The 15,588-nt window shown below is 40.7% G+C and overlaps 1 protein-coding gene across 21 annotated transcripts in view; it reads right to left on the bottom strand.

Moving 5' to 3' along the window:
• The window catches only part of LOC135205709 (myoneurin-like), a 406,587-nt gene that overhangs the window by 222,789 nt on the left and 168,210 nt on the right, over positions 1 to 15,588 (bottom strand). Inside the window, exon 6 of one of the 21 annotated variants that reach the window (XM_064236727.1) lies at positions 12,994 to 14,205. The exons of the other annotated variants lie outside the window; for them this stretch is intronic. Coding sequence (XP_064092797.1) covers positions 13,798 to 14,205 — 408 coding nt within the window. The 3' untranslated portion in view covers positions 12,994 to 13,797. Of the gene's footprint in view, positions 1 to 12,993; positions 14,206 to 15,588 lie in introns of those variants that run through there. 21 annotated transcript variants of the gene reach the window in all.

Genomic DNA, 15,588 nt, shown 5'->3' with positions numbered 1-15,588 from the left:
GCCACATTATTATTTGGCGCCCGAACAGGGACTGCTGGTGTGGCAGCTGCAGGACGATTAGTCTAGGCCAGTGTGTGTGAATGGTGAGAAAGTTTGGGATGGAAGGATTGAGTGAGGTAGAGAGGCTGAAGGAGGAGTTGAGGTTGGAGAGGAAAGTAAGAGGACAATTGGAAGTGGAGAATGAGAGGTTAAGGGTAGAGTGTGAGGAGCTGAAGAGCGAGTTATAGGAAATGAGAGGAATGCTAAGGAGGGTATTTCAACAGAAGCAATCCGCGGTTGCCTAGACTATGCCAATTGACGTTTTCCTATGTTATTTTACTTGTTATACAAGATTTGAAACTAATACGTATTCGGATGACTGTTACTAAGCAGTAATTTACCTTTGAAGACTACATGACGGTACCAACGGGTCGACGTATGAGTTCAAAGGTAAATTAAAGTTTAGTTCCAGTAGAACGAAAAAATATTCCCTTCAACTCTTGTAAAGCAAGTAAAATAACATAGGAAAACGCCAACTGCCATAGTCTAGATCGCCGTGGAATAGTTCTATAGATCGACCTACCAAGTGTTTAACACAGCCGCCATGTTTGAATTCCGCAACCACCACGGAGCCAAATGTTCACTGGGGGGAAGGCGGGGTACTGGGGGCACAGGAGGTACGAGTTGGCTAAATGACAATGGGTTGTGGGTAGTGGATGTGGCCAATAATGATACCTAACCAACAAAACCTAACACTTCTAACTGAAAATGACTAAACTATGATTGTTCTAACAATAGGGGAATATAGTTTGGGAACTTTACCTTAAAAGGGGGCAGATGGTACAATTCAGATACGCACTTAGGCATGTCAAATCTCGTCCTCGTCTCTGATTCTTGAAAGTCTGCCCATCTTGAATCTTGAACAGATTTTCGGTCAAATACCAAATGAATCACGAACACAGATAGGTTTCTCAAAATTATATTATGATGTCCGTATACCGTAACAGAATATTTAACATTATTACTGGTGAAACACAGTCACTTTGAGAGTATGGTGTTAACACTGCGAATGTTTCTTGCTGAATGATTTTAAAACGCAAATTACACAATCTGTTGAATGTAGGTATCGGCAGCGCATTGGTGCCAAGGCCTCTGATTGGTCAGAAGAATTGTGGGCAGGTACATTGAGGGGGGATGATTTCATACACATGTGGAAACTAACATCGTATTTTCAGAAAAGGAAAAAGATGCAATAATGCGTAACACATACGTGAACAGGATATTGTAATGAACGGTCAGTGCAAGAAATCAGAGGGGCCAGTTGAAGAGACAATGAGAACTCTAAAATCGTAAAACGTAGTGTCTTTAATTTCTATGAAACCTAAGGTATTGTGTATATTATTAAAGGAACTATTGCAATGAAATGTTGTGTAACCTAACCTAGTAGAACATATTACTTGGCCGGGGGGGCCGAGCCAACCCGTACCCTCTCCCCCCCAGTAAAAGAAGACAAATTTGAAGGTAGACTAAGATATAACCAAGCTAACTTCACCAACCTAACCTAACCTATCCTAGTAGAATGTGTTACCTGACTGGAGGGCGGAGCCCCCCTATACCCCCCCTTAAAGGAAGCCAAACTTGAAGGAAGGCCAACATATAGGTTACCATACTAACCTAACCTAACCTAGTAGAAAATATTACCTGACCAGCCCACCGTACCCCCCCCCTTCCCCCATCCCTGTAAAGGAAGGTAAACTTGAAGGTAGACCAAGATATAACCAACCTAACTTCACCAGCCTAACCTAACCTAACCTAACTAGTAGAACATATTACCTGACCAGGGTGGATTGAAGGTAGACTAAGATATAATCAACCTAACTTCACCAACCTAACCTAGTAGAACGTGTTACCTGACCGGGGCCTCCGCTCCCTTGTAACACCCCCCCCCCCTTCAAGAAAGACAAACTTGAAGGAAGACCAACATATAGGTTAACATACTAACCTAACCTAACCTAACCTAGTAGAACATATTATCTGACCGGGGGGGCAGAGCCCACCATAGACGAAGGCAAACTTGAAGGTAGCCTAAGTAAGATATAACCAATGAAAATGTTCTAATAATTATGGGTGAGAAAAGATTGTAAAATTATGAGTGCAAATAGACAGAGGTGGATAATGGAAAGAGAAGGGAGAAAAAGGTGTAAATTGAAATGTGTGTAAAAGGATATAATGGAATATATATAAGTAGATGTTCCAATAAGGTCAAATGTTAACAAAGAAATTGTTATGGGTATGAAATGTATTCTTAATGATGAAACGCAAACAGTCAGACGTGAATACTGGAAAGGGAAGGGAGTGAGTTGTGTATAAATCATGTATATCCCAAGCAACTTGCAATTTCATGTAACCGACAGGAAGGTAGGTATCGAATCGTCCTAACACCCACTTCTAGTCCAACCACGTAGGCATTTTCAGGTGTCTGTCCTCAATTATAACTTAATATTTCAAGGTATTTATGGCAAAATTATTAGGAGAGGACAAAACAAAACAAATATTATACAAATACTATGATAAAGGAAACAGGAATAAACACTAGAATTCATATAACATGATTAAAAAACAAATTAGGAAAATGAATTTATGTAACAATGTATGGATACCCCCAATTCTTCACTCGGTCCTATAGCAATGTAGGGGTCATACTGCAATGTGATTGGCTAAATACATGTACCCCTCCCGTACACCCCCATTTTTTTCCTCACTAAGAAGTCTGCATTTAGAACAAAAGCTTCCTTACAACTAGCACATGCGCAGTAGAATTGGCGCATGCGTAGTTGGATTCAGTGTTGTAATAGTAGTAGTAGTAGTAGATGGGATTTGGATGTGAAACGGCTCCACTATCGATGCTTTTGTTATCTTTTATTTTCGATTGTATTTGTAAATGTCATAAATCTAAATAAGGGAAATACCACAATAACACGGCAAAACCTACCCCCCCCCCCCAAGGAGTTTTCTCCCCCACCCAAAACCCGGTTCCTACTGGGGGTCCCCCTTACCGTAGGATAAGAGTAGAACAGCATAATTCTCCCCAGTGTTTTGTCCCCACCCAGAACCCCGGTTCCCAATGGGGGTCCCTTTTCCATAGGATAGAGTTCAAAGGTAAATTACAGTCGTCCGAATAAATAATACTTCAAATTCTTGTTCAGTAGGTAAAACTGCATAGAAAAACAGCAACTGTCATAGTCTGGGCCGCCACGGATAGGTACCCTAGATCTACCAAAAGGAGTGCAAAAGTGGAAATGAAAGCAGAAGTGAAAAGAGCGGAAGAGAGAATGTTGAGAAAATGGACGAAAAATTCTTAGTGATGATGAATGCAGTGCAGGAGATGATGAAGGGGTTCATGGGAGAGGGAGCTGTAGGAGGTAGGCCTACTAGGTCTTGTGATAGGCCAGAAGTGGTAAAGACAGTGGAAAAGCGAGTGAATGAAACTATGAGTGACGAAGGCGACTTGTTTGTGATAGGTAAAGGAAAGAAGGGAAAGAGACAGGATAAGGATAAACCTGAGGACAAGAATAAGAAGGGGGCTGAGGAAAACAAAGACGACTAAGGGAAAAAAGGCTAGTAAGGATGACAGACAGGATGAGACTAAGACTGAATACATTGGGGGAAGGGCTGAGAGTGATTTGGATAGCGGTGAGTGGAAACAGGTGGGTAGAAAGAAGGGTAAGAAGAGCGTAATCCAGAGCATGGATGTTAGTATGGAAGTTGATTCGCTGTATTCGGACAAGTTTAAGAGGGATCAGAATGGAAGTAGCGGAAGTGAGAGTGAGAGTGAGGGGGAAGTACGAAAGGCTGTATATATGAGAGAGATACCTAGATGTGCACAATACGAGAAATATGGTAGAAGGGACATATGGAATTTTTTAAGGAATATGAGAGGTATTGTGAGGCAAAGTATGGGGATAACAAGAGTGTCTGGGCAAGAGAGTTGGGTAGCTTTTTGACAGGATTTTTGTTGAATATGTATGGGGTAATGATGAGTGTGGGGAATGTGCCTTATGAGAGTGTGAAAGCCAGGATTGTGGAACAGGTGAAGAGGATAAGGAGTAGTGTTAGATATAGGAGAAAACATGGTTTTAATGAGGTAAGAATGAATATTGGTGAGTCGTTGTCGATGTATGTGTGCAGGTTGGAAACACTAGTCAGGAAAAAGTTTGGGGATGAAGGGATAAATGAGTGTAAAGAGTTAGTGAGGAAGTTGTTGGAGACTGTGCCTGAGAGTGTGTATGAGTTTGTAAATCTGAAACGCAAGGAGAAAATGCAATGGACGAATGAAAGGTTGACGTGGAACGACAATTTGGAAATAGTAGAAGATTATGAGTTGGATAGGTGTATGAAAGAGAGTAGAAGTGTTAGTATTAGGACTGAAGTGGCTGATGTTATACCAGAGTTTAAGAGCTATAGGGAGGCAGTTTTGGAAGGGCCAAGGCAAATGGCAGAGCGAGTGGTTGATAGGAGCGTTAAGAGCCAGTAACGTAAGTATGGTTAGCCCTAAGAGAGATCGGAGTGCAAGCGTTGGAAGAGGTAGGGTCGGTTCGTAGTCGGGTGAACGAGAGCAGTAGTGTTACAGATGTGGAAAGCTAGGGCACAGGAAGAATGAATGTCAGTGGGCGTTGGGAGCGTGCTTCGGGTGTGGGCAAACAGGGCATTTAGTGAGCGAGTGTAAGAAAGATAGGGATAAATGTTACAGGTGTGGGCAAGTAGGGCATATAGCAATTGGATGTCAAGGTACTCGTGTGACTGAGGTTTGCAGTAATTGCGGGAAGAATGGGCATTATGCTAGGATGTGTAAGGAACAGCGGGCAAAATGTGTTGAGTGTGGAATGGAAGGTCATGTGGCAAGTGTGTGTAGGCGGAAGAGGATGAGTCAGGTTGGGAGTTTGGGAAACTAGATACAAAGGGGATTCAGTTGGGTGGGTCTGCTGTGCGGTCAGTAAGAGTGATGCATGTGCGTGAAGGATTGTTGCATGAAAAAGGGTTTGGAGGAAGAGCTCATGAATGTATGACTGTAAAAGTGAGGTGCAAAGGGGTGTGTTTGGTTGCTTTGATTGATACTGGGTGCAGTGTCAGTGTTCTTTTTAAGAATGGATGTGACAAGTTGCAGAGTGAGTGTGAAATTAGGAAATGTAAAGGGGAGGTATGAGGAATAGGAAATTTAGGTATGCCTGCGGTGGGAATGTTGCGTGAAAATGTAGAAATCGAAGGGGTAGTGATGGATGAAGGTGACTTTTATGTGATCGAGGGAATGAGTGATAAGTATGATATGTTGTTAGGGTATAGGTTCCTGAAGAAGTGTGGGATGGTGGTCCATCCGAGCAGGAATATGATTGAGTTGCATAGGAAGGGGAATGTACATGGAGAGTTGTACTTGGATAGGGATGGAGGGTTAAGCAGTAAAATATGGAAGGGAGTGCTGCTGGTTGCGAAAGAGAGTGTAAAAGTGCTGCGAGAAATTGCTAGTGTAAAGTTGCGTGGCCCGATAGTCTTGGGATTGTCAAAGGTGACAAGTGTGCATAAGTGGTTGAGGGTGTGGATGCGAACAAGTTGGTAAGAGCGAGCGCGCATGTGTACGACTGGATTTTGAATATGGAGAATCCTGGGTTTTTGTAGCCTCATTGCTGAGTGTTAGGAAAAAGCGAGTTCGGGGTATACATGAAGGTGATTGTGTGGGGTTGTTGTATACGTTGGTGGATGTGGACGATGAAAGATATGTTAGGGTGCGGCGGGTGATGACAGGTAGCATGAGTTGAGAAAAAGAATTGAGGTGGATGAAAATGTTGGTGATGACAAGAGGAAGCGGTTGATGCAGATGTTGTGGGATAGGCGGGGTGACGAGGATTTCACGGACTCTAAGCTTCCAGAGTTCAAGATAGTTTTGAATGATGATACCCCCCATATATCAGCGTCCCCAACATTTTTCTGCGGTTGTTGCCCGAGAGATTGAGGAACTTGAGAGAGTGGGAGTGATCGAGAGGAGCGAGAGTGCTTGGAATAGTCCCATAGTCCCAGTACGCAAGACAGATGGGAGTTTGAGGATGTGTGTGGATTACAGGAAGGTGAATGAAGTGACTGTGAAGGAGCGATTCCCGATGAATGTGGTGTCTGATTGTGTGTATAAGATGCATGGGATGAGAGTTCACAAAATTGGATTTGGTAAGGGGCTATTACCAGATGCCTCTTGAGGAAGGGAGCAGGCATGTTACAGCTTTTTTGAGTGGTAGCTGCCACTATCAATTCAAGCGTTGAAAGTGTTTTTGTATGGGGTAAAATTTGCCATAAGGACAGATCATCGGCCATTAGTTTACATGATCAAGAAGGAAAGTGTGAATGCTAGGATTGCAAGGACAATTGAGGATTTGAGTGAGTTTGATTTTAGCTTAGAATATGTGCCGGGGAGTAAAAATGTGATTGCTGATACGATGTCTAGGATGCATGGTAACGACAGTGGTGTTGTGAAAAGTGACTGGGATCCGAATATGGTACCTAAGGGGTTAGTTGTAAAAGAGAGGTTTGAAGGGAATGACAGTGTTTGTGAATGTTTGTTTTCAGCATTGAAAAACTTGGAAGGTAAGGGTCTGGTTGAAGAGGTACCCGGTAGTGTGAATGAGTTGCGAGTGAAGTTGATGAGTGATGTGCAGAAGGAAGTGGCATATGCAGAGGAACAAGGTGGGGAAGGAGAAATGTTGCATGAATTGTTGTCAGCAGTAGCTGAGTTGTTTGGAATAAAAGTGTTGTTGTATTTTGGATGGGACAGACCGGTTGAGTATCGAGGAAGGGTGAGTACAGGTAATGAACGTGGGGTTTTGATGATTCAGTGCGGGGAACGTGGTTGTAATTGGTTGGTTACAAAAAGGGACTGTGAAGGGGATCTGAGTCAGAATTGTGGAAATGGGGAATTAACTGAGGATGAATGTGATGAGGAGGATTGTGATCTGGATAACCAAGTGGACGTGGTAGTGAATGTGTGTATGCATGGGACTCGAGGGAAAATGGTGACATTTGTCCAAGTAAATGATAGTGAGTACTGTAATTTGGTTGACACAGGGGCACAAGTTTCCTTGGTGAGTGGGTCAGTGGTGAGTGAACTTGAGAGATGTGATTGGGAAGTGAAAAGGCAGTCTATTAAGTGTGAGAATACATGGGTTAGGACAAGGAAGTGTTTTAGTATGGGAAGAGGTATGGTTAAAGGTTAGGTTGGGAGATCTCGAAGTAATGCATAACTTTATAGTTATAGAAAATGATATGCCATCTTGCTTTTTAATAGGGATAGATTTTTTGAGGATCCACGATACAGACGTAGATATAGGAAATGGAATTCTTAGAAAGGGGGCAGACAAGTAGCTAGGATTCAAGATGGTAATGTATTTGTAGCAAACTTTGTGGGTATGATTGATATTGCTAGGAGTGAGAATGATCTGTTGAGTGAGGAAGAGATTGAGGAAATGCAAAATAAGTGCGACAATGTGTTTTGGGAGGAGTGCGTGTGGAAGACTGGCCATGTGAGTTGGATGTATATAAGAGGGTTGCTAAACGTTTTGTGGTGTGCAAAAACATAGTGTACTTTTTGCATCAGGAAGGGGTGTATGACAGGGAAGTGTATGTGCCGGTGTTTTCTGTTGAGTCACCTGTGAGTATGTGTTTGTTGGTGCATGATCGGTTTGGGCATATGGGGAAAAATAAGTTGGGAATGCATGAGAGAGAGATTGTATGCCCCTGGGTTGAATAAGATTTGTGTGGATGTGGCTGTCACGTGTGAAGACTGTCAGAGGGGAAAGTATCAGTGTGCATGCAAGTACACCTGTTTTGCGATTGCAGATGAAAGAGCCGTTTGAAATGCTTGTGATTGATTGTGTTTCTTTGCCTAGGACTGCGAGAGGACACTTGGGGAGGATTGTGATGATGGATCACATGAGTAAATTTGCCTATGTGGTTTCCATCAAAGATAAGAGGAGTGAAACTGTTGCACGAATGGTGGGTCAAGTGATGTTGCCCATGTGTGTGTGTAAGCCGGCAAAAATGTTGAGTGATATTGGACTTGAGTTTGTGGGATGGGAATTTGAAGAAATGTTGAAGGAATGGGGTAATGTGCATGTGTATTCTACTCCGTATATGCCCAGTGCGAATGGGTTGGCTGAAAGAACTGTTAGGACGATGACTGAGATTTTGCGAATGATGAGGAAGGGCGACAAGGATTGGGATATGTATGTAGGACATGCAGTTTGGGTATATAACGCCACACTGCAGAAGAGTATAGGTATGTCTCCTTGTAAATATGTGTTGAATTTTGAAAGGATTATCAGACCGCAGTTGGGTCTGTCAGAAGGTGATCGGGATTTGTGGAAGAAAGCGAGTGAAAGGTTTGAGAGTTTTAAGATTGGGGATAAGGTGTTGAAAGAGGTGGTTGAGATGGGAAGAATGAATGTGAATAAAGTAAGGGAAAAATTTGAAGGGCCTTTTGAGATTTTGGAAGTGGGATCAAGTGGATTGAGTTATGTTTTGGGGAAATTGCGAGTAGGTGGGGGAATGGAGGTGGTTAGGCCACACCATAACCAGCTTCATAAGTGGAGGGAAGTACCACAGTATGTTCGGGAGAATGCGATGAGTGAGTGGTTGAGGGTGAATAAGTATGAGCCGACTGTCGGTGAACAAATGGGTCTGGGAGATACAGTTGGTGTTGGTTGAGTATGGAAGAGTGTGGAGAGAGGAAGTGGAAGGGAAAAGCGTGAATGGCATGATAAGGGGGTTGGTGGTAGGGTGCAAACGGTTGATAAAGCGTGTGCTACGGATGACTTTGTGGGAATGAATGATACTTGTAGTGTATGTGGGTTTGAGTTGACAGGGACAAATAAGACTTCAGTGAGAAGGAAACTGAGTAGTGAGGAGGTAGTTGATAGGATGGATAAGTCTTTGCGGGAGTTTGACAGAAGTATGGATGAACTGAGTGGTTTGGTGGCTGAAATAGGGGAGATGTTGGAACCAGAGTTAAAGACATCGGTGAAGTAGTGAATGGAATTTGGGAGGATGGTAGTGAGGGAGATAATGGGAGTTTGAATGGAAGAGATTTAGAAGTGAATCGCGATATAACTGAAGGAGTGTATGATGGTCCTCATACAAGATCTAGGGGGCCTGCATCTGAGTATCCTTGGGTGTTGCGAAAGGCAATTAGTGTGGATGTTGTGAGTGTAAGGAGACGACGTCAAATGTAATGGGGAAGGTAATATGAAGGAGTAATGATAGTAGTTTATATTTGACAACGTCTCCAAAAGTTGTGTGTGTGAGAGAGAGATTGGTGGAAGAATAAATGGGAGTGGTTAAATGGCTGTCGGAAGCATGTCTGTTGTGGCGCTTTGTAGTATGTCAGTGGAAGTCTGTTACGAGAGTTGTAAGAAGCAAGGCAGTTGGTGAATATTCACAGAGTTGGTTTGGCAGCATTTGTCCGTTGGTTGTTAGTTGGTTTTGTGGTATTTGATTGATTTTGGTGTTGTAAGGTGGTTGTGCGTGTGTCTGTCTAGTTTTGGTGAAGTTGAAGAGGTTGGGAGGGCATTTTCGGTGTCTGTGAGTGGTGGCTGAGGCAGTGTTGGTTTTGGCAGGTGGTTGTGCTGGGGGAAGTCATGTGGTTGTCGTGTTCTTTTGGGCTGTTGGTGTTTGTCTGCAGTGATTTGTCGGGTTATTGATTTGTTGTGGGTCTCGGGTGGTTGGTTTGTGTTTGGTTGTCGGCGGTGGTTGTGTGTCAGCTAGCCTATAGCCTATATCCAGTGGACAGCACAGCCTAGCCCTGAGTATCAGAAGCCAGAGGTGAGTACCTGTTTGTGTTTTTTTGTTCTGTATATAGGTATGGCTCAATTGTCCTGCTGTATTTTGTAGTGTAAAGAGGAAAGTGTGATTGAGGGTGGGTTTGGTAGACTGACAGATTAGGTTTATGTGGGGGAGATTTGCTGCTTGCTCTTAAGCTTGTGATCCTGCCACAATGTTCTACTCATATCCAGTTTCAGTAATTACTACTATACGGTATAGGATTTACTAGCTTGTTCAACTGCAAAGCCAACATCCTGTACACTTATACTACATATCCTGAGAGATGTCAACTATAATATATCAAAGTTTACATTGCAGTTAATCTCAAATTAATTGGAACCACAACACGACGGCAAAAATAATGATATCAAATTATTTATGAGAAAAATAAATATCCTTGTGAAGAATTCTCCCATACTGACATCCATAAGCTCTATCACTCTTCTAAATACATACTCATTTAAGCAACTTACAATTATTGACTATACATATACTATATTAAACTAAAAAAAAACACTTGTGAGTTATGAATGTCATTACTATGCCATTGCACATAGGAAATTAACTGGATTCTGAAGATCAAAGGAATACCAACACTGTAGCTTGAAATTTTCTGTAGGAGATTCACCACTTGCTGATTTTTTAATTACTAAATAAAAAAAAAAGACATGCAGCAGTAGTATTAAGTGTATGCTTTATCAAAAATGCATACTGGCTGTTTCCGGTTTTGGAGTTTAAATAGATACAACAAGGAATACCTTTCTCAAAACAGTAACAGCAGTAACACACCGAAGATCTTTGAGTTAGGTAATCCTTTTGAAAAATCCAAAGGTTGAATTAAGAAAGACTCCTTTTATTTGCATATATTTTATTCCACTAAATTATTGTGGTAGAGTATTCTACACAGTACGTAACATATTCTAAATTTACCAACTCAACAAGGCTACACAATTTTTAACCTTGCAGCAAGAACCATGACACAATACTATGTAGCTGTTTCACATTTTGTAAATACTGTAACTAGTATTCCATTAAAATTGGATAAAAACAAATAAACTGCCTTGTAAAACAATAAAATCATGTACTGATTTTAGGTAATGACAGTTTCCAAAGATGCTTCAACATATATTATTTTTCGAAAATAAAAACATGCAATGGTTATGAAAATTTGCTGGGCCCAAAAGGAAACTTCTAAATATATATGTATGAGAAGTTGAGAACCTAACAACAGATTTGGACCTTCCTTCTCCTTACACATGTAACTGATGTTTATTCAGAAGGTGACCTTTTAGAGCTGCCTTTTTGATAGCACGATACGGACACAAGTGGCAAGCGTGTGGCTTCTCACCAGTGTGTGTCAACAAATGATCCTTGAACGTGGTGATCTGGTTGAACGTCGTTGAGCAGTAGGAACAAACATAAGGCCTCTCACCAGTATGTGTTCGGACATGCTTTATTAAATTACTCTTCTGAATGAACTTCAGAGGACAGTAAGAGCACGAGAAAGGTTTGTCACCAGTGTGGACGCGCATGTGTCGGATAACATTCCCTTTGAAATGGCTTGTGTAATCGCAGTAGCAACACTGATGTTGATTAACAACAGGATATTGCGTCCCTCCTCCTCCTCCTCCTCCTCCTCCTCTTGAACTCGCTCCATCATTGCTCTCAGGCAGCACCTGCATGGAAGGAGGCACACACATCATTAACAGTCACCAGAAGAAAATTTATTACTTTATAAAACAATGCGTTTAAATGGGCATTTATAAAGTATATAGTACTGTAATTTAAACAGAATGTAAAACAAACTACCTTCAGCAATGAGACCTTCGGTGAATAAACAGCTAGACAGGAAACCTGCTGACCAGTAGTATTTTATTGTTTATTCTTGTCATAGTTACTGTCAGTAACTGTGACCTAAAGTTTACACTTTCATCTTTCATGCAACTAGAATATAAAAAAAATCTACATAAGAAGTAGGACTATACAGCTGGTATAGTATTAGTACTATTCTATATGCATGTTCATTTTGAAGCTCAGGAAAAAAGGCCTTCACAGCCTAATTTCATAATTCAATATCTACATGGAGTTTCCATCATAAATTATTTTGAACTTTTATTCAAAACTATGTTCAACAGTAGCAGATACAAGTCTCTTACTCACAGAAGTTGAGTGGTATAAATCACATGAACAGAACTCAGGACATTGTGGCACATTCGCATACATACTTGAACTTCTGTTGGTTTGGTCTTTCCTTCTGAACAGGTAATTCAAAAAGATAGTTTATTCATAATCAATGTCTCACAGAAATTATCATGGAAAGGTTCATGCTTATTTCTTTGATCTTTCAAGTTTCAGAACTGTAAATGGTTAAAAAAATGGGAGTGCAACACAAAAAAACAGACAAATAATTATAAGACTACCAGTTAAGCACAGAGCATTATAATATTCATAGACAATGCTAAAAGTACAGTATCCTTGAGATTGTGCCAGTTTGTCCTGTCTTCAGTGAAAGTTACTTTAAAATGAATGGATATTCTTTAATATTCATTTCTGAAGTCTTATTGGGAATTCTTCCCCTTTTTCAGTCTTTAGTCATGAAATCTTCCATTTAAGATAAATGTCCAATCACTTGACAATAAAAGTGCTGTTCTAAAACCTCTTCTGATAAATGCACTCACTGTTTACTCACAATGTGGATCCTAAGTAATACATTTTTAATGGTACAATATTGACACAAGTGGCATGTGTGGCTTTTCACCAGTGGGCATTAACATCTGATGTTACCAGACTGTGTTCTAATATGCCTTTTCAATGTACTTTTAATTGGCAACTTCTGAGAACAGTGAAAACAAGTGAGAGGCTTTTCCACAGTATGTACACACATGGTGCAAAACATTTCCTATGAAATGGCTTATGTAATCACAGTAAGATTATTGATTTTGGATACCAGACTCCATCATTGTTTTCAGGCAGTACGTACCTGCATGGAAGGACACGCAAGCTCCTCTAACAGTCAAGATCAAACATTAATTTCCTGCCATTAACTGACAACACAGTGAAAGGTTAATGTATTTCTACAGTACTTTAACACAGAAGGAACCACAAACTACCAACTGCTAAAGCAGTCTTTGGTGGTTGGAAGATGAAATTGGGAAATTAAAGATGGTAACCAGTGATATTTTATTGCTTACTTGCTTCAGACACTTTTTTTTCTGTACTAACATATTGATACTGTAACTAGTCCATGATTAAAGAACTACTTAATGCACAACTACACTTGCAAGTAATACCATTCTATGCAGGGAAAATGGTTTGGATGCCAGTATATAATCGTGTGGAGCCCCCGTATTCGCATTCTTGGCATTCGCAGACTCACTTATTCGTGGAATTCTCTATGGACCATATCTACCCATTATTTGCGGGAAATGTATTCTCGATATTTTTCTATGAGAAATATCCACGAATTACTGTCTTTTCATATTGATTTCATGATTAAATGCACTTTTTGTGGTAAAACTATTAAAAAACCAAATTCGGGGGTCCACTGAAAAACATCATTTCTTATACGTAATTTCAACTCAGGCACATATGTACTTGCACTCGACAACAATAATTACCACTGTAACTTCTAGTCAGGACTGCTGTTTTTATTGAGCCTCCCTTGCCTGATTTTACCTTGAATGGTTCAGTTCATAATCATTTTTGGGAGATTTGTTTTGCATGGATGCCCATCCTGACTCCAGCCCTTCCTATTTATCCAGGTATCTGCCATGGTCATTATTCCCAAAGCATAACTTAATTCATAGCTCTTAAAATTGGGACATCTTCACCTTTTCCGTTTTTATGATTTTATAATCTCAACCAGATTTTTAAAAATCAAAAGTACTAATTTTTCTGTCTTTTGAAAACCTCAGTCTTCCAAAACTTGAAGTAAAAACTACTGGAGACTTTTTTTTATTTTCCCTACATCTGCAACTGATGTTTACTTGAAAGGTGGTTCTTCAATGTTGACTTCTTAATGGCACGATATGGACACAAGTGACAAGCATGCGGCTTTTCACCAGTGTGCGTCAACATGTGATCTTTAAATGTCGTTAACTGGTTGAAGTCTGCTTTACAGTAAGAACAAACATAAGGCCGTTCACCTGTGTGTGTTCGAACATGCATTGTCAAATTACATTTCTGAATGAACTTCAGATGGCAATAAGGGCAAGCATGAGGTTTATCTCCAGTGTGGACACGCATGTGTCGGAGAACATTCCCTCTGAAATGGCTTGTGTAATCACAGTAGCTACACTGGTGTTGACTAACAGCAGGATATTGCGTTCCTCCTCCTCTTGAACTTCCTCCATCATTTATCTCAGGCAGCACCTGCATGGAAGGAGGTACAGGCATCATTAACAGTCACTGGTCAGACTAACAATTTACAAAAAAACTAATTTAAGTTTGTATACTTCTAAAAGTAATTTTTACCAGCGAACAAAGCAATCAAATAACCAATTGCTAAAAACTTCAGCGAATTTAAGGGTTTACAAGAAATATAAACACTATATAGCAGTATTTCAATACATTTTACAAATCAAGTAGTTCTGAAAAGTCATTACAGAACATGGCAGACTGTTATTCCAAGACTTTCAAGACCAACAACCATAAATATGAGAAGGGATTGTTGATAATGATTATAATTCTGAAAACTATCCTCTAACTCTCAATGATACTATTACGGGAATCATAAAGCAGATTTAGACCAGGAAAAATTTATTTTTTGTAGCCGCTGTGAGTCCTCAAAGGAGTTACTCTCTCATGGTCCCCCCACGGCCTCCATCAGACAGACCAACCAATTACTAAGAATTCTCTTATATTTTGCTATGTTAGTGGCAAGTAGCCAACTAATCACACTACATGCAGTCCCCAGTTATAAGTGGACTCAGTTATTGGCGATCCAGTTTTATGGGGCTTGTCTAGCGCCATAAAATCAGCAATTTATGGTGCCATAACGAGACTAGTTCTGGTCATCAGCGCCATAAGACACCTTATGGCGCCAATAACCAGTTATCAGCATCATACGTCCCATTATGGCGCCATAAATCACTGAGTTATGGTTAATGGCAGTTTTTGCTTATTGGCACACCCCTGGGAACGGATTCCCCGCTGATAACAGGGGACTGCCTACCCGTCAGTCCCCGGGTATCGGTGGACTCTGTTAATGGTGATCTGGTTTTATGGCACTAAAAAAATTGGCGATTTACAGCATCATAAGTGGCAGAGTTTCGGTTATTGGCGCCATAAGGTGCTGATAATAAGAGTTATGGTGCCATAACATACCTAACAGAGGCGCCATTAACCGAAACACAGAGCCATAAATCACCGGGTTTTGGTAAATGGCGGCTTTCGCTTAGCACCCTGCCAAAAGCAGAATCCCAGGCTGATAACCGGTGACTGCCTGTATAGATAAATATATACATACGTACTATCTAGTTACAAATCAGTGATGTATGAAGTAGTAAGTATATTAAAAATTTAATCAATACAGTTGACCCTCACTATTCGCAGACTCACAATTCACGGATTTTTCTTCAGACCACACATACCCATTATTCGCAGTTTTGCCTATTTGCTGTAATATTTACTGAGAAATATCTACACCATATTTTCATGAAAAGAAAATGCACTTTATGTGTTAAATCTACTAAAATACTCAAGTATAAGCATTTTTAAAAGGGTTTTCTGGTGTTTGGCAGTTCTAAGCATTTG

The sequence above is a fragment of the Macrobrachium nipponense genome, chromosome 24 (genome assembly GCF_015104395.2).
Source record: "Macrobrachium nipponense isolate FS-2020 chromosome 24, ASM1510439v2, whole genome shotgun sequence".
Lineage (NCBI taxonomy): Eukaryota > Metazoa > Arthropoda > Malacostraca > Decapoda > Palaemonidae > Macrobrachium > Macrobrachium nipponense.
Note: the sequence above shows the minus strand (reverse complement) of the source record. Positions and strands in the feature narration are given on the sequence as shown.